We start from the raw sequence: 19,742 nt of genomic DNA, 5'->3' as shown, positions 1-19,742 counted from the left end.
CTCCTATTGTATTCCATGGAAGAAAGTAAGCCATACAAGTTTGGAACAACATGAGGGTTAGTAAATGATGACTGAATGAAATCTTTTGGGTGAACCGTTTTCCCAGACAACCAATTCCTCTACATAACCGTGCTAGTTTCATGTCTCATTCTTATACTAAAATCAAGATTTCATGTCCATTTATTTATTAGCTAAGTAGCAATGTAATAAGCAAAAAAGTAGTCAGCTGGACATTTTTGAAAATAAACCCTTCAGAGTGAGTCGATACCCTGATCACTTTATCCTTTACATAATGCTGCTAACAGTGAAGCATGAACAGTATATAAAACAACAACTGCACAATAAAAGATGGTCTTTGTTAGTCTTTTATTGTATTTATATAAAACTGGAACGGACGCAGCGGTGTCAGGCAGTGGGAGAGAGTGTCTGCAGGCTGCTCTTTACGGTGACCAGATTCTGTTTCCAGGAGCTCAGTGTGTCATACAGCTGCTGCCACTGCTGTTTGCCAAAGGTGCGATGTGTGCTGTGACTGCAGGAAGTGAGACAGAAGCACAATCATGTTAGTATAGTAGTAGTATCTGCTAACAAAACTATTTAAAAACTCCTTATGAGAATGGAAAATGTTATATACACTGTACTGCGTTCACAAAGTCTGAACTATATAAGACAAACTACAGCTCACCAACACTAAAACATACCGCATACAACTACATTTTGTTTCTTTAGAGGGGAAAATACTTTGAAAACATCTATGTTTAAACTCTGGAACATTCAAAGTGATAGGTCATGACCTACCTCACTACAACCTTCCGCTGTGTCTGGTCAATCTTGCAATACACCATTTTGGTCCGAACAGCTAAAAATTCAAAGAAGAACTCATTAAGTACATGTAAAATCACTATTTTCATCTTTGCTCAGTCTACAACCCTGTTTGCACCTGGTATTAAGATGCGTTTCGGGTGATCTGATCACACGTTGTCACGCTAAATACAGGTCTAAAACGTTTTGTGATCGGATCACAAAAACGACATATGAAGGTAGTGAAAAACGCATGCGACCACATCGCATTTGAGGTTTGAATGCTAATCCGTCCTGTATGCGTCCCGGATATCAGCGGAGTACCTCCCCTCACCGGTCAATCAACCGCTGCACTAAAAATAAGAGTTTAACGTTGGTATAAACGGGGTCTAGAAGGGTGAGAATACAATGGTGCAACTGAGTGTATCCCTAATGAATCCTTTTTGGTCTAATTTTGAGATCAGGGTGTCAAAATAAAGCCATGACACTGAGCCATACCATCAATGACGAAGGGCTCCACATCATCAGCACCGATCTGTAGCTCCTGCTGCATGGTGTCAAAAGAGATTTCCTTCATCTCCACCGCCATGCCCATGAACGTCAACAGCCTCATTTTGGCCATGTTCTGCTCGTGCGCTAAATCTGAGAACACGACAACATGCAGCACAGTTTGTTGGTTGATCCTTAAGAACACCGTATTGGCATTCAACAACAGTCAGGTGATAAAAGAGATGAAAACGTTGTAAACAAAAATAATAATAATGAAAAATAGTTGTTAGTTTCCTCATTAAATATGTACAAGTACACAATCTGGTAATTGTCTTTTATCCCCTGGTTTTCAAAGACATTTTGGCTATGAATCACATGTTGTAGAGTTTGATTAAGATCTCAGAGCTGGTAGGTGCAATTCAAGGCTTAGAATTCTAATCTTTATTGTAGAATATTTCTGATCCCTATAAAGAAAAAAAAAAAAAACTTCCAGAAAGCAGGCTGCTGAAAAAGTGGGCTGCCACACTTGCGCTCTGTTGGGATGTTACTTTGCAGTAGGTGCAGACTATTGCTGACTTTTCACCCTCTCAACAGAAGATCTGTTTATATTTACAAAATAATCAAAATGAGTAAAAAGCCAATGACCCATTACCTGTAGGGTTCAGAAGGAGGTATTGCGATTGTACAACTCACAGTAACATCAACACTTTATTAGGATTAGTCTGAATTGGCTGTTGCTGGTTAGTGGCAGGGAGGATCCTGCTCTATTTAACATGCCTTTTAAAAGAAATTAAACTGCTGAGTCTCAAATTCCACCAGTGCAGTGTCACCCATGGCAACGTGTGTGAGCGTGCTTGTGCTGAACAGTCCAGTGCATTTAAAAACAAATAGCCATGAGCAGCAAATGGAGAGAGAGACAGAAAAAAAAGATAAAATCACACTTATTTTAAAGAATGTTATTTTAATAAGGAACAACACTACAGCACTTATAACAGTGCCCACCCACTTTTTCAACCATCTGGGTTCTGGAAGTATTTTTCCCATTTTTCTTTTTTTTTTTGCATAGACTTTCCATAAAATATTCCATAAAAGAGTTGTAAGCCAAGAACCAAACCAACCAGCTTCGAAGTGAATCAAAACATTAAAAATTTTTTTTTGAGGGTATAAAGCTTAAAAAAAAAATAATAAAAAAAAAATCGGACAAAAAGACAAAGGTGCAAGACTGTGTACTTGCCGTCTTTCATGAGGGCACGAACTATAATCCCATGAAGCACTGCGAATTACGTAATCAAATAAAAAACGATGGGAATATATCAAACTATTGATTTTAGGTTGTTGATAAGTATAGAAACAATATATTTTACATTTATGGCAAAATATTCCGATATGTATATGGGAGTGGGCGGCCAGTCCCGGGCTTGTTTGGTGGGCTTTCTTGGCCGCAGTTCTCTGATTAGTGGATCTCTCTTGAGGATCATGGGTAATGTAGTTGTTCACCAGGAATTCTGCTATCTAGCATGATTTTTAACCAATGAATTTGAAATAACGCAGACTGATGGCTTCAACGGAAGCATATACCATCGATGAACAACTTCGGAGCTCACAGTAGGTCTGTCTTTAAAGGTTTATTGTTTAGAAGTTATTGTTGAGGGGGCCTGGGTAGCACAGTGGTAAAATACACTGGCTACCACCCCTGGAGTTCGCTAGTTCGAATCCCAGGGTATGCTGAGTGACTCCAGCTAGGTCTCCTAAGCAACCAAATTGGCCTGGTTGCTAGGGAGGGTAGAGTCACATGGGGTAACCTCCTTGTGGTCGCTATAATGTGGTTTGTTCTCAGTGGGGCGCATGGTGAATTGAGCGTGGTTGCCGCGGTGAATGGCGTGAAGCCTCCACACGCACTATGTCTCCGTGGCAACGTGCTCAACAAGCCACGTGATAAGATGTGCGGGTTGACTGTCTCAGATGCGGAGGCAACTGGGATTCGTCCTCCACCACCCAGACTGAGGCGAATCACTATGCGACCACGAGGACTTAGAGCGCATTGGGAATTGGGCATTCCAAATTGGGAGAAAAAGGGGAAAAATCCCCCCCCCAAAAAAAGTTATTGTTGAAAATTAATTAGTCTATGGAAAAATGGAACCCGACTGTTGCGCTCTATTACGCTGCACAGTAGTGCTGAAGTAGAAAATAAATGCCTTACTCTTGTATACCAATTAAAACTGGTTAAAACAGAACCAAAAGCATAATATATCATGAAGCTCTTATTTATACTTTATATTTTGACAACCTGCAAAATTTAGTAGGTGCCTACAAAACTAGTTAATTTAAATAGACTGAAAACCACCTAGTGAGACACACATTCTCACAAATATGAGAACATATTTTTACCTTTCATTTTTAGGATCAACTTTTATTGTACTCTGCAGCAAATACTATGAAGCACTGCAGCAATTCAAAAGGCATTAAATTTCAAATATCAGCATTGCATCAGTATTATGTGACAGCTGCTGATAGCCTGCTCTAATGACGGATAATGTAATTACATTCATACAGTACTCACCGAGAGACTCAATGAAATCTTTGTTGCTCTGGTAGAATTTGACATATGCTGCAAGCTTTGCACTAACAAAGATGGTCAGGAGCTGGAAGAGGACAGAGGCATGTTCTCAAGAGGACTTCTAGGAAAAATATTATGCATTTATACAGTATAGAACAGGGGTACTCAATAGGCGGACTCTGGTCCGGATCCGGACCGAAGGACATTTAAATCCGGACCGAGCTCTTAATCTTTGTGCTAGTTATCTGACACCTGGCTAAGTGATTCTGTAAGCATACGTGTATGCACGCACGGAGTGGGAATAAAACACATTCAGCGCTAGAGAAATATTTGTCTCTGGAGCGGGAATAAAATGCGTTCAGTGCTACGTGCTTTATTCCAGCTCCTCGCCGCGTTGCCTCTCTCTCCACTATAGATCCAGTGAGCGGATCTGTGGATGGAAGTGCCTTGTTGATGAGAGAGGTCAGTGGAGAATGGCAAGGCTGGTTCGAACTGACAAAGTCTATGGTAACACAGATAACCACTCTGTACAACTGTGGTGAGAAGAACAGCATCTTAGAATACTATTCTGAGATGGGGGTTGGCGCTGTTTTGGCAAGAGGGGGACCTACACAATATTAGGCAGGTGGTTTTATTGTTGTGGCTGATTGGTGTGTATATACATATATATATATTTTTTTTTACAAAGTACTATTGCTGCCAACTTGCCAATTGCTGGCAAGTTATAAAACCTATTAAAAAAAGATACATAATTTCCTAGCCATATAACTACTAACACTATGTAAGTTACATATTATTATCCAGACCTTTGCTGGGAAGGAAATGTAGAGATCGGAACTTTAATTGAGTACCCCTGGTATAGTAAGTAAAGATAATATCGGTACTTACGACATGGATGAGCTCTCCCTCCAGGAAACGGACTGGTTTTAAAGCCAGGAGATGGTCAAACAGAAAGGTGTTTGGGTCTTTCAGGGCCCGGACGATGCACCTGGGAGAGCAGGTATGAAGGCCGTACACATATATCAGTAAGGCAGTAGGCGACAGAAACTGAGAGAGAGAGACAGTGGATGCAAGAAAGAGAAACCCATACCTGTGTGCATCCACTCTGGCTTGTGACGCATTGTCCTCTGTATAACTGCCCAGTAACTCCACCATTACCTTGGCTGCAGCCTCACTGTAAGGACACAAATAATAGCAATCAGATGAACATGCCATAACAAAAGCCCAATCTGTGGAGTTAAATATTTGTGTCGAGGTACCTCTTCTTGCAGTCGACCAGCGCCTCATACACCAGCCTGAGTAGAGTGTGCTTCTTCTCTGTGTTCAGATTCCAGTCTGTGATCCACTTGCGTACCTGCACAAGACAGACACAAATCAAGTTTACAAGAAATTTTTTTTTTAGCTTGATTATATTTGCAGATTGTTTCCTAATTACTGTACATGAGTATCATGTAACAGAGTTTTTGAGATTATTATTTGTAATTCATCATATACACACACACACACACACACACATATACGATAGGTGAAAGGTGTCCTGAGTTGTTCCTGGCAGGCTACTCAGACTTACAGTCTCCCATTAGGGTGTGGGCGGGGTTAGGGCATCTGCTGCCTGTCAGGAACAAACCGAGGCACCTTTGTACAATGGGCGATATATATATACATTTTCAGGAGGTACATGCTTGACTCGACTGCACATCCTCGCACAGAAACTGATTGTGTGAAGCAGTGCACGCTTAATTGCGCGCGACACATGCCCTGGGCATAATAAGCACGGGAGCGTATTTACTGTACGAAGAATGAAGATTCTTCATCCGCAAGCGTGTGAGTGATACAGGCAAGCTGCTGCATCTCTTCGCATCCTGTGAAAACGCTCACTGACTTTCACCTGAATCCATTTCAAAAGCGAAACCGCCAAAGAGAGACCCAGCATGTGCGTGATAGAGACTGAGAAGGACCTAGACGTTCAGCAAGCTGCAGCCAGACAAAATAATAGTTTTGAGATTTTAAACTTCAGTATTCAGTATGTTTTATATCTCTATGAAGTGTCCAATAATGCAATGGTAGTGTACAATTAAGTTTCTCTTCCCAATAAAGTTTGATATAAATTGAATCTGCCCATTTGATCCTATTATTAAAAAAATTCCACTGGAAAATGGCAGATGATTTTGCCCAAATTGTAATTACAACATACCCACTGATTGTCATGTATACACTTATATAAAAGATTAATACCTGTAAAACTGTGTCTAACAAAAAAATAAATAAAAAAATACATATTTAAATAATTAAAATAAATGTCTAACCAAGTTCTTTGAGACAAAGTATAAAGTAAATATATTTATGATGATGTTTAAATGTTTGTTATAATGTATCATGTACCATAATTTAATAGCAATTCATCACAAAAAAGTGTGATTAGTAAAAATGTTTTACTTGATTCACAGTCAAATAAAACATTTAATTGATATACAGTGTGTGTGTATATATATACACTATATTGCCAAAAGTATTCGCTCATCTGCCTTTAGACGCATATGAAATTAAGTGACATCCCATTCTTAATCCATAGGGTTTAATATGATGTCGGCCCACCCTTTGCAGCTATAACAGCTTCAACTCTTCTGGGAAGGCTTTCCACAAGGTTTAGGAGTGTGTTTATGGGAATTTTTGACCATTCTTCCGGAAGCGCATTTGTGAGGTCAGACACTAATGTTGGACGAGAAGGCCTGGCTCGCAGTCTTCGCTCTAATTCATCCCAAAGGTGCTCTATCGGGTTGAGGTCAGGACTATGTGCAGGCCAGTCAAGTTCTTCCACACCAAACTCGCTCATCCATGTCTTTATGGACCTTGCTTTGTGCACTGGTGTGCGGTCACGTTGGAACAGGAAGGGGCCATCCCCAAACTGTTCCCACAAAGTTGGGAGCATGGAATTGTCCAAAATCTCTTGGTATGCTGAAGCATTCAGAGTTCCTTTCACTGGAACTAAGGGGCCAAGCCCAGCTCCTGAAAAACAACCCCACACCATAATCCCCCCTCCACCAAACTTCACAGTTGGCACAATGCAGTCAGACAAGTACCGTTCTCCTGGCAACCGCCAAACCCAGATTCGTCCATCAGATTGCCAGATGGAGAAGTGTGATTCGTCACTCCAGAGAACGCGTCTGCACTGCTCTAGAGTCCAGTGGCGGCGTGCTTTACACCACTGCATCCGACACTTTGCATTGCACTTGGTGATGTATGGCTTGGATGCAGCTGCTCGGCCATGGAAACCCATTCCATGAAGCTCTCTATGCACTGTTCTTGAGCTAATCTGAAGGCCACATGAACTTTGGAGGTCTGTAGCGATTGACTCTGCAGAAAGTTGGCGACCTCTGCGCACTATGCGCCTCAGCATTCGCTGACCCCGCTCTGTCATTTTACGTGGCCTACCACTTCGTGGCTGAGTTGCTGTCATTCCCAATCGCTTCCACTTTGTTATAATACCACTGACAGTTGACTGTGGAATATTTAGTAGTGAGGAAATTTCACGACTTGACTTGTTGCACAGGTGGCATCCTATCACAGTACCACGCTGGAATTCACTGAGCTCCTGAGAGCGGCCCATTCTTTCACAAATGTTTGTAGAAGCAGTCTGCATGCCTAGGTGCTTCATTTTATACACCTGTGGCCATGGAAGTGATTGGAACACCTGAATTCAATTATTTGGATGGGCGAGCGAATACTTTTGGCAATATAGTGTATATAACTCAGCAAAAAAAGAAACGTCCTCTCACTTTCAACTGCTTTTATTTTCAGCAAACTTAACATGTGTAAATATTTGTATTTGTATAAAAAGATTCAACAACTAAGACAAACTGAACAAGTTTCACAGACATGTGACTAACAGAAATGGAATAACAAACAAAACCTGAACAAAGGGGGGCGGGGGTCAAAATCAAAAGTAACAGTCAGTATCTGGTGTGGCCATCAGCTGCATTAAGTACTGCAGTGCATCTCCTCCACATGGACTGCACCAGATTTGCCAGTTCTTGCTGTGAGATGTTACCCCACTCTTCCACCAAGGCACTTGCAAGTTCCCGGACATTATTTGGGGGGAATGGCCCTAGCCCTCACTCTCCGATCCAACAGGTCCCAGACGTGCTCAATGGGATTTAGATCTGGGCTCTTCGCTGGCCATGGCAGAACACTGACATTTCTGTCTTGCAGGAAATCACGCACAGAACGAGCAGTATGGCTGGTGGCATTGTCATGCTGGAGGGTCATGTCAGGATGAGCCTGCAGGAAGGGTACCACATGAGGGAGGAGGATGTCTTCCCTGTAACGCACAGTGTTGTGATTGCCTGCAATAACAACAAGTTCAGTCCGATGATGCTGTGACACACCGCCCCAGACCATGACGGACCCTCCACCTCCAAATCGATCCCGCACCAGAGTGCAGGCCTCAGTGTAACGCTCATTCCTTCGTCGATAAACGCGAGTCCGACAATCACCCCTGGTGAGACAAAACCGCGACTCATCAGTGAAGAGCACTTTTTGCCAGTCCTGTCTGGTCCAGCGAAGGTGGGTTTGTGCCCATAGGCGACGTTGTTGCCAGTGATGTATGGTAAGGACCTGCCTTACAACAGGCCTACAAGCCCTCAGTCCAGCCTCTCTCAGCCTATTGAGGACAGTCTGAGTACTGATAGAGAGATTGTGCATTCCTGGTGTAACTCAGGCAGTTATTGTTGCCATCCTGTACCTGTCCCACAGATGTGATATTCAGATGTACCGATCCTGTGCAGGTGTATTTACATGTGGTCTGCCACTGCGATGTGATCAGCTGTCCTTCCTGTCTCCCTGTAGCGCTGTCTTGGGCGTCTCACAGTACCGACATTGCAATTTATTACCCTGGCCACATCTGCAGTCCTCATGCCTACATGCAGCATGCCAAAGGCACATTCACGCAGATAAGCAGGGATCATGGGCATCTTTCTTCTGGTGTTTTTCAGAGTCAGTAGAAAAGTGTCCTTAATTGTGACTTTAATTGCCTACCGTCTGTAAGCTGTTAGTGTCTTAATGACCGTTCCACAGGTGCATGTTCATTAATTGTTTATGGTTCATTGAACAAGCATGGAAAACATTGTTTAAACCCTTTACAATAAAGATCTGTAAAGTTATTTGGATTTTTACAAAATTATCTTTACAGTGTCCTGAAAAGGGACGTTCCTTTTTTTGCTGAGTTATATATATATATATATATATATATATATATACACACACATACACTGGCGGCCAAAAGTTTGGAGTACAGATTTTGCTCTTATGGAAAGAAATTGTTACTTTTATTCACCAAAGTGGCATTCAACTCATCACAATGTATAGTCAGGACATTAATAACATGAAAAATGACCATTACAATTAAAAAAAAAAAAAAAAATTGCATCTTAAACTACACTGAACAAAAATATAAACGCAACATGTAAAGTGTTGGTCCCATGTTTCATGAGCTGAAATAAAAGATCCCAGAAATTTTCCATATGCATTGATTAGATAAGGGCCTAATAAATTTATTTCAATTGACTGATTTCCTTAAATGAACTTTAACTTTAAAAATCTTTGAAATTGTTGCATATTGCGTTTATATTTTTGTTCAGTATACTTCAAAGAGTTCTCATCAAAAAATCCTCCACGTGCAGCAATTACAGTTTTGCAGGTCCTTGGCATTCTAGCTGTCAGTTTGTCCAGATACTCAGGTGACATTTCACCCCACACTTGCCATAGATGTGGCTGTCTTGTCGAGCACTTCTCACGCACCTTAGTCTAACTGATCCCACAAAAGCTCAATGGGGTTAAGATCCATAACACTTTTTTCCAATTTCCAATTCCAAATTATCTGTTAACCAATGTCTGGGATTCTTTGCCCACTCTAACCTATTCTTTTTGTTTTTCTGTTTCAAAAGTGGCATTTTCTTTGCAATTCTTCCCATAAGGCCTGCACCCCTCAGTCTTCTCTTTACTGTTGTACATGAAACTGGTGTTGAGTGGGTAGAATTCAATGAAGCTGTCAGCTGAGGACATGTGAGGCGTCTGTTTCTCAGACTAGACTCTGATGTACTTCTCCTCTTGTTTAGTTGTACATCTGGCCTTCCACATCTCTTTCTGTCCTTGTTAGAGCCAGCTGTCCTTTGTCTTTGAAGACTGTAGTGTACACCTTTGTATGAAATCTTCAGTTTTTTGGCAATTTCAAGCATTGTATAGCCTTCATTCCTCAAAACAATACCTGACTGATGAGTTTCTAGAGAAAGCTGTTTCTTTTTTGCCATTTTTGACCTAATATTGACCTTAAGACATGCCAGTCTATTGCATACTGTGGCAACTCAAAAACAAAGACAATGTTAAGCTTCTTTTAATGAACCAAATAGCTTTCAACTGTGTTTGGTATAATGGCAAGTGATTTTCTAGTACCAAATTAGCAATTTATCATGATTACTCAAGGATAAGGTGTTGGAGTGATGGCTGCTGGAAATGGGGCCTGTCTAGATTCGATCAAAAATGACTTTTTTCAAATAGTGATGGTGCTGTTTTTTATATCAGTAATGTCCTGACTATACTTTGTGATCAGTTGAATGCCACTTTGGTGAATTAAAGTACCAATTTCCTTCCGAAACAGCAAACTCTGTACATTATTCCAAACTTTTGGCTGCCAGTGTAAGTTGAAGTCAGAAGTTTACATACACCTTAGCCAAATACATTTAAACTCCGTTTTTCCATTTACTCATAGAAAACATTCCCTGTCTTAGGTCAGATAGGATCATTATATTTTAAGAATGTGAAATGTCAGAATAATAGTAGGGAGAATTATTTATTTCAGCTTTTATTACTTTCATCACATTCCCAGTGGGTCAGAAGTTTACATACACTTTGTTAGTAATTGGTAGCATTGCCTTTAAATTGTTTAACTTGGGTCAAATGTTTTGGGCAGCCTTCCACAAGCTTCTCACAAAAAGTTGCTGGAATTTTTTGCCCATTCCTCCAGACAGAACTGGTGTAACCGAGTCAGGTTTGTAGGCCTCCTTGCACGCACACACTTTTTCAGTTCTGACCACAAATTTTCTATCAGATTGAGGTCAGGGCTTTGTGATGGCCACTCCAATACCATGACTTTGTTGTCCTTAAGCCATTTGCCACAACTTTGGAGGTATACTTGGGGTCATTGTCCATTTGGAAGACCATTTGCGACCAAGTTTTAACTTCCTGGCTGATTTCTTGAGATGTTGTTTCAATATATCCACATAATTTTCCTTCCTCATGATGCTATCTATTTTGTGAAGTGCACCAGTCCCTCCTGCAGCAAAGCACCCCCACAACATGATGCTGCCACCCCCATGCTTCACGGTTGGGATGGTGTTCTTCAGCTTGCAAGCCTCACCCTTTTTCCTCCAAACATAATGATGGTCATTATGGCCAAACAATTCAATATTTGTTTAATCGGACCAGAGGACATTTCTTCAAAAAGTAAGATCTTTTTCCCCATGTGCATTTGCAAACTGTAGTGTGGCTTTTTTATGGTGGTTTTGGAGCAGTGGCTTCTTTCTTGCTGAGCAGCCTTTCAGGTTATGTCGATATCGGATTCATTTTATTGTGGATATAGATACTTGTCTACCTGTTTCCTCCAGCATCTTCACAAGGTAATTTGCTGTTGTTCTAGGATTGATTTCCACTTACCGCACCAAACTACGTTCATCTCTAGGAGACAGAAAGCATCTTCATCCTGAGTGGTATGATGGCTGCATGGTCCCATGGTGTTTATAATTGCGTACTATTGTTGTACAGATGAACTTGGTACCTTCAGGCATTTGGAAGTTGCTCCCAAAGATGAACCAGACTTGTGGAGGCCCACAATTTTTTTTCTGAGGTCTTGGCTGATTTCTTTTGATTTTCCCATAATGTCAAGCAAAGAGGCACTGAGTTTGAAGGTAGGCCTTAAAATACATCCACAGGTACACCTCCAGTCAAGTCCAATTAGCCTATCAGAAGCTAATTGGCTAATTGCCTAAAGGCTTGACTTCATTTTCTGGTATTTTCCAAGCTGCTTGAAGGCACAGTCAACTTAGTGTATGTAAACTTCTGACCCACTGGAATTGTGATAGTCAATTAAAAGTAAAACAATCTGTCTGTAAACAATTGTTGTCAAAACTACTCATGTCATGCACAAAGTAGGTGTCCTAAACGACTTGTCAAAACTATAGTTTGCTAATATGAAATCTGTTGTGTGGTTAAAAAAATTAGTTTTAATGACTTAAACCTAAATGTAAACTTCAGACTTCAACTGATATATACACACACACACACACACACACAGCATTCAGAAAGACCCCTTCATTTTTTTTACTACATATTGTTGCTACAGCATTATGCTAAAATGCTTTATATTTTTCACATCAATCTACACTCCATACCCAATAATGACAAAGCAAAAATCAGACTTTTGATTACTTTGCAAATTTATTAAAAAGAACAAACTGAAATATCACATTGACATAAGTACTCAGACCCTTTGCAATGACACTTGAAATTTAGCTCAAGTGCATCCCATTTCTCTGGATCATCTTTGAGATGTTTCTACATTTTGATTGGAGTCCACCTGTGGCAAATTCAATTTATTGGACATGATTTGGAAAGGCACACACCTGTCTATATAAGGTCTCACAGCAGAAAATGCATGTCAGAGCATAAACCAAGCCATGAGGTCAAAGGAACTGCCAGCAGAACTCAGAGACAGGATTGTATCAAGGTACAGATCTGGGGAAGGCTACAAATAATAAATTGGCTACATTGAAGGTTCCCAAGAGCCCAGGTATACTTCGTTTTTGCGTGTTCCGGATCACCTCGCGCCTGGTCGACCGTGTTGCCTTTGTGAGTATACTTTTCTGACTGCGAATGAATTGGAATGCGTTCGTCGCATGCGCACTTCAACTGATTTGTGACACTCTTTTGGTACAGTCAATGGCCAGCGAATGTGCAGACGATGTGCACAGCTGAGGAATGCATGCGCGAGTCAAGAAAATCTCGGTGGCGCAGGGTCAAGCCGCAAGGCTGTGCTGATGACACAATTTGCGTCATACATACTGAGCGTGGAGCAGAAGGGCCTTGGTAAGTGAGGTGACTAAGAACCCGGTATTCACAACCATCACTGCAACACTCCACCGATCAGGGCTTTGTGGAATTTGCAAAAAAGCACCTAAAGGACTCAATTCTCTGGTCTGATGAAATGAAGACTGAACTCTTTGGCCTCAATTCCAAGCGTCATGTCTGGAGGAAACCAGGCACCGCTCATCACCTGCACAATACCATTCCAGCGGTGAAGCATGGTGGTGGTAGCATCATGCTGTGGGATTGTTTTTCAGCGGCAGGGACTGGGGGACTGGTCAGGGTTGAAGGAAAGCTGAACACAGAAAAATACAGAGATACCCTTAATGAAAACTTGGTCTAGAGCGCTCAGTACCTCAGACTGGGCTGAAGGTTCACCATGACCCTAAGCACACAGCCAAGACAACTCAAGAGTGGCTTAGGGACATCTATGTGAATGTCTTTGAGTGGCCCAGCCAGAGCCCGGACTTGAACCCATTCGAACATCTCTGGAGAGACCTGAAAATGGCTGTCCACCGACGGTCCCCATCCAACCCGACAGAGCTTGAGATGATCTGCAGAGAAGAATGGCAGAAAATCCCCAAATCCAGGTGTGCAAAGCTTGTCTCATCATACCCAAAAATACTTGAGGCTGTAATCTCTGCCAAATGTTCTTCAACTAAGTACTGAGTTAAGGGTCTGAATACTTATGTGATATTTCAGTTTTATATTTTTAATACATTTGCAAAGTTATCAAAAATCTGTTTTTTGCTTTGTCATAATGGGGTATGGAGTATAATACTAAATCGATACTATAATCAACAAAAAATTACACAGAAATTACACAGAAAATGACGATTAAAAGAACTGCATATAGTCTTATAGATACAAATTAAGCGTTTTACATTTTAATTTTTCTGGATTCCATGTTAAATGTTTTAATTAAATGTTATGATCAAATGGTGATTAATCAAATTGATATATACAGTTTTAATCAAATAAAAATATAATTCTTCTTTTTACCAATTTTTATTTTTGGTAAAATAAAATGCTGCACAACAGATTTCACAGTATTAATGAAACCATTACTAAAAAACAAAATCTGATTACCTGTGGCACAAGGCTGCTTGCGTTTGTGATATTGCTTACAGATAATAATAATAATACCATTTAATATTACATAATTGTTATTATGAGTATTATTGCTACTTTTTGAATATAAAATTTTTAAGCAGTAGTCATATTTTTCTGTCTTCAATTTCACGCATCCATTTGAATAGAGCTTTCATGTTAGCAGGACTTTTATTTTGACAGACCTTTGAGTTCTTCCTGTTTTTACGGGTTAGTTACATCCAGCTTCCCATTAATGCTGAGATAATCTCGTTGTGAGCTGAAATCTCCGAGCTGCACCGGAGGAGTTCATTTAAGTGTTAACAGCTGTTTATGCTCTAAACACACTGCATGAAAATTAAGCACCAGCAGTGTGTTGCGTTTGTGTGAGTGTGTGTGCATGCATATGCCCATGTGTATGTGGAAATCATGACAGAGCAGAACGGCACCTCATATTCATTCTGTAGCGTGCAGTACATGTGTATATTATTTAATTAAATTACATTCTTCTGCTGTTTAAAGATCACACCGCCATATCCATTTTTTTTTTTTTTAAATTGTCATTGATTTAATATAAAAACTGTCACATATAATATACATTTGCTAATGACAGTATCCTGTAATAAAGTACCAAAATACTGTGTGTGTGTGTGTATACACAAACACACACACACACACACAAACACAGTATATATACATACAGTAGGGATGTGCGAGACTAGTCGACTAAACGGTTCTGATGCTGCAAGTCGACACTGGAATTGCTAGTCGGTTAATATTTTTCCCCATTAAACTGTTCAACATTTTTACACATTTACATTTGGCTTTATATTTTTAGAGAGGCTGCACTTAAATTACTGTCATATTAATTCACGTCACATTTTAAATATAATTAATACAAATATTATTTAAAAAAAGAGGACATCTGAAACAGTTACAGAGTTTCATTTCACCTCAGGCTGTGCGTGCTTCTTCCCTCTCTCACTCGCGGCGTGCGCAGGAAAATGTCCTCTCACTAGACAAGAAAACTCAGCAAAGTAGCTGTGAAATTAATTCGGCGGTGGTGTGGGAAGCGGATTTACGAAATGTTGGTTTGAAAGACAGATGTTTTCACATTTGAATCTTCTTTAAATCTGTGCGTGCTTGTAAGTTAATTTTTCCACTGATTGGACTTTTCCGCCTCAGGTAAGTCAAGTCCCGTCTTTCACCGGACCATGTCGATGTGTTAATTTTGCTCATCAAAAAATGTATTCTTTTGAGTAAGTAGCCTAGAAAATGACTGTTTATTTTCAACGAGGTGTCGACTGCTTAACGGGTTAAACTATATTTTATTCTGTGTGTACGTCATGTTTAGAATACATTAGGTTTATTTTAGGCCACAACACAGGCCTATTTTCTTCTATCCTGTAGCTGTATTTTTTATTTATTTTTTTACATCGTAACTGTTATTGGTTAACGTTCTTTAACAGCTGTTATATTAGATCAATGTCTAATGCACGACTGCACATCGTGAAATACACGCAACTTTTCAGCACATTTGTTTTCTTGTAGATTTGGCTTAGTCTATATGTTAATTATTTTCAACAATGTCCTGACTGTTTTAATATGTTAAGTAACTTTTACTTGGTAAATTCCATTTAGAACAGACTATTAGGGTTGCTCTATTGGTCCTGCACTATTCATTGTTTTCAATAAATAAACCTGTATTCGCTAAATGTGAATGCGTGTCATGTTCTATATTTAATGTGCAATGATCATAATTTCTTATTTTTGCAATGCGACAATTAAGAACCCCCCCCCCCCCACACACACACTTAAGTCTCAGATTCAAGAAATAGACTTGACCTTAATTAACATAAATTTCATTTAGAATATATATATATATATATTTATATTAGAACAACTGATAGTGATATGATGCATACTTTCAATTGCACTTTGCAATTTAAATAATATATTACTTTCTGTCACATAAATGACAATAAGTGAGTTATAATGATAATGACAATAAGAGAAGATTTTTTCACATAATCATGTTACTGACAATTGAGGTAAGGGACATTAAATGTGTTTAATTTGTTATTTTGTCTTTTGATTATGGGGAGAAATATGATCCAAACATTATTCTGAGTGTTGTGAGATTCACACATATGTACTGTAATGTCTTTCATGGATGCAGATGCTTGTACCTGATCCAGGTCCGTAGGCATGAATGCAATGGCATTACAGGTGACTGCCACCTTAATCAGACTGCAGTAGACTGTGTACCTCACTGGTGTGTTCTCATCCATACCGTGGAACAGGTTGCTCAAGCTGAAAATGAACAATCAAACACGTTCAATCAAGAAGTCTTGTAGCATGAGTGCACAGTAACGAAGGACTGAGATAAAGTGCTGCAAGTCTAAACATTTCACCAATACAATAAACAGGACAGATGAAGGCAGGCGGCACTCACAGCTGCATCCTGAGTGAGGGGCGTTCACCCTCACGGAACTTCACCAGCTTCTCACATAAACTCTCAATGAGAGCCTCCTGTTTCTCTGTCTCCAGAATCAGCAACAGGGACACAATGCTGTTCATCACACTCTCAACATCTGCAGAGGAACGCACAGACGTTAGTCTATATTATATGTTTGTGCATTCCTTCAAAGCTCTACCATCAGTTGTGTGTGACATTTCATACCTTTGTCATCGTCTTTGAGACAGACATCACAAGCTTCAATGATCTGTGCCAGATCGACGTGCAGACCTCCTTCTGAATTCTCTTCTGAGATCTCAGCTCCTTTAGATTTCAAATAGGCTCTGAGCTCTAAGGCCTACAAATGAGTAAAAAAGTAAGTTGAACCCACCTCTTACCATACAAACACAACCCCAGCATGGTGGCTCACTAAAAAGATATCCAGTATTGTATACAGTTGAAGTCAGAAGTTTACATACACCTTAGCCAAATACATTTAAACTCAGTTTTTCACAATTGCTGACATTTAATCATAGAAAACATTCCCTGAGTTAGGTCAGTTAGGATCACTACTTCATTTTAAGAATGTGAAATGTCAGAATAATAGTAGAGATTCCCAGTGGGTCAAAAGTTTACATACACTTTGTTAGTAGTTGGTAGCATTTGTCTTTAAATGGTTTAACTTGGGTCAAATGTTTTGGGCAGCCTTCCACAAGCTTCTCAAAATAAGTTGCTGGAATTTTGGCCCATTCCTCCAGACAGAACTGGTGTAACTGAGTCAGGTTTGTAGGCCTCCTTGCTCGCACACGCTTTTTCAGTTCTGCCCACAAATTTTCTATCGTACTGAGGTCAGGGCTTTGTGATGGCCACTCCAATACCTTGACTTTGTTGTCATTAAGCCATTTTGCCACAACATTGGAGGTATGCTTGGGGTCATTGTCCATTTTGAAGACACACTTGCGACCGAGCTTTAACTTCCTGACTGATGTCTTGAGATGTTGCTTCAATATATTCACATAATTTTCCATTCTCATGATGCCATCTATTTTGTGAAGTGCACCAGTCCCTCCTGCAGCAAAGCACCCCCACAACATGATGCTGCCACCCCCATGCTTCACGGTTGGGATGGTGATCTTCGGCTTGCAAGCCTCACCCTTTTTCCTCCGAACATAATGATGGTCATTATGGCCAAACAGTTCAATTTTTGTTTGATTAAACCAGAGGAAATTTCTCCAAAAAGTAAGATCTTTGTCCCCATGTGCACTTGTAAACTGCAGTCTGGCTTTTTTATGGCGGTTTTGGAGCAGTGGCTTCTTCCTTGCTGAGCTGCCTTTCAGGTTATGTAGATATAGGACTCGTTTTACTGTGGATATAGATACTTGTTTACCTGTTTCCTCCAGCATCTTCACAAGGTCCTTTGCTGTAGTTCAGGGATTGATTTGCACTTTTCTCACCAAACTACATTCATCTCTTGGAGACAGAATGCGTCTCCTTTCTGAACGGTATGATGGCTGCACAGTCCCATGTTGTTTAAACTTGCGTACTATTGTTTGTACAGATGAACGTGGTACCTTCAGGCGTTTGGAAATTGCTCCCAAGGATGAACCAGACTTGTGGAGGTCCACAATTTTTTTTTCTGAGGTCTTGGCTGATTTCTTTTGATTTTCCCATGATGTCAAGCAAAGAAGCACTGAGTTTGAAGGTAGGCTTTAAAATACATCCACAGGTACACCTCCAATCAGAAGCTAATTGTCTAAAGTCTTGATATCATTTTCTGGAATTTTCCAAGCTGCTTAAAAGCACAGTTAACTTAGTGTTCGTAAAATTCTGACCCACTGGAATTGTGATAGTCAATTAAAAGTTAAACAATCTGTCTGTAAACAATTGTTGGTTGTCTGTAAAAAATTACTTGTGTCATGCAAAGTAGATGTCTTAAACGACTTGCCAAAACTGTAGTTTGCTAATATGAAATCTGTGGAGTGGTTAAAAAAAAAAAAAAGTGTATGTAAGCTTCTGACTTCAACTGTACATACGATTAAAAGAGCAATATTTAAGAGTAATATCTGAGACTTGTGAAGAACCAATTGTCAATGACATTGCAACAACAGATCAGTATGGCTGATAATTCACAATATCACACTGACATATAAGTTCACAAGAGTGTTTGCTTCATGGCAGCCATGCAACAAACACCTCACTAAAAATGTAAAATCATAAATATGTACAAATGGAAACATATTCCTGTCGGCTAAGTTGTTATAACACACATAACTGTGTCAGATCATTGTCGGTATTGAGAGCAGCTGAAGGGTAACAGATGTTAGCATCTATAAGCCTGATGAAATGGTAGTCTTCCTCTGCTGAATTCTGTGTGTGAGGAAGCAAATACCGCATGTTAATGCGTTAAATCATACCTGGTCCTCCTCTGTTATGTCGATAAACGCCGGGACGCTCATGTTCTTAATTTAAGAGCACAGATGTAAATGCACGCTCGCAGCCTGGCTTTAGAGCCCGGAAGAGAGCCCGCACAGTTGCCGGTAGTGCTGACATACTTCCAGGTCATGCACTTAAAGTGATAGTTCACGCTAAAATGAAAATTCTCTCATCATTTACTCACCCTCATGCCATCCCAGATATGCATGATTTTCACAAAAATAATTTAGAAGAATATCTCTGCTCTGTAGGTCATTACAATGCAGCCAAATCTTTGAAGCTCTTAAAATCACATATAGGAAGCATAAAATAATCGATAAGACTCCAGTGGTAAAAATCTATATCTTCCGAAGTGAAATGATAAGTGTGGATGAAAAACAGATGAACATCTAAGTCCTTTTTTACTATAAATTTACTCCCTTCCCATGATATACACGCAGAATGCGAATCGCTATGCAAAAACAAAAGAAGTATGTGAAAGTGAAAGTGGAAATTTTATAGTAAATAAAGGACTTAAATATTTATTTCTTTCTCACCCACACCTATCACATCACTTCTGAAGATATGGATTTAACCACTGGAGTCTTATGGATTACTTTTAATCTGCATTTATGTGCTTTTTGAGCTTCAAAGTTTTGGCACCCATTCACTTGCATTGTATGGAGCTACAGAGCTGAAATATTCTTCTAACAATCTTCATTTGTGTTCAGCTGAAGAAAGAAAGTCATGCACATCTGGGATGGCATGAGTGTGAGTTAATGATGAGAGAATTTTCATTTTGGGGGT

The 19,742-nt window shown here is 40.0% G+C and overlaps 1 protein-coding gene across 1 annotated transcript; it reads right to left on the bottom strand.

The window, feature by feature from the left end:
• Window positions 1-347: 347 nt before the first annotated feature.
• Window positions 348-19,075, bottom strand: LOC127416963 (eukaryotic translation initiation factor 3 subunit M). Its single transcript, XM_051656619.1, has 11 exons — window positions 18,938-19,075; window positions 16,749-16,881; window positions 16,521-16,659; window positions 16,255-16,378; window positions 5,104-5,198; window positions 4,935-5,018; window positions 4,733-4,832; window positions 3,848-3,929; window positions 1,297-1,440; window positions 796-856; window positions 348-529 (listed from the first exon to the last, which is right to left on the bottom strand). The coding sequence occupies exons 1-11, from the start codon at window positions 18,977-18,979 to the stop codon at window positions 406-408; spliced, it is 1,128 nt and encodes a 375-aa protein (XP_051512579.1). The 5' UTR covers window positions 18,980-19,075; the 3' UTR covers window positions 348-405.
• Between the last annotated feature and the right edge of the window lie 667 nt (window positions 19,076-19,742).

The sequence above is a fragment of the Myxocyprinus asiaticus genome, chromosome 26 (genome assembly GCF_019703515.2).
Source record: "Myxocyprinus asiaticus isolate MX2 ecotype Aquarium Trade chromosome 26, UBuf_Myxa_2, whole genome shotgun sequence".
Taxonomy (NCBI): domain Eukaryota; kingdom Metazoa; phylum Chordata; class Actinopteri; order Cypriniformes; family Catostomidae; genus Myxocyprinus; species Myxocyprinus asiaticus.
This window is presented reverse-complemented; position numbering and strand designations above follow the sequence as displayed.

Bases quoted from the DNA above. Each gene is read 5' to 3' on its own strand.
- LOC127416963 (XM_051656619.1), bottom strand. From the start codon at position 18,979: ATGAGCGTCCCGGCGTTTATCGACATAACAGAGGAGGACCAG. The intron at 4,833-4,934 runs GTATGGGTTTCT...CTGCTCTCCCAG, and splicing joins GCCAGAGTGGATGCACACAG to GTGCATCGTCCGGGCCCTGA. The intron at 1,441-3,847 runs GTGAGTACTGTA...TCGTGTTCTCAG, and splicing joins AGATTTCATTGAGTCTCTCG to ATTTAGCGCACGAGCAGAAC.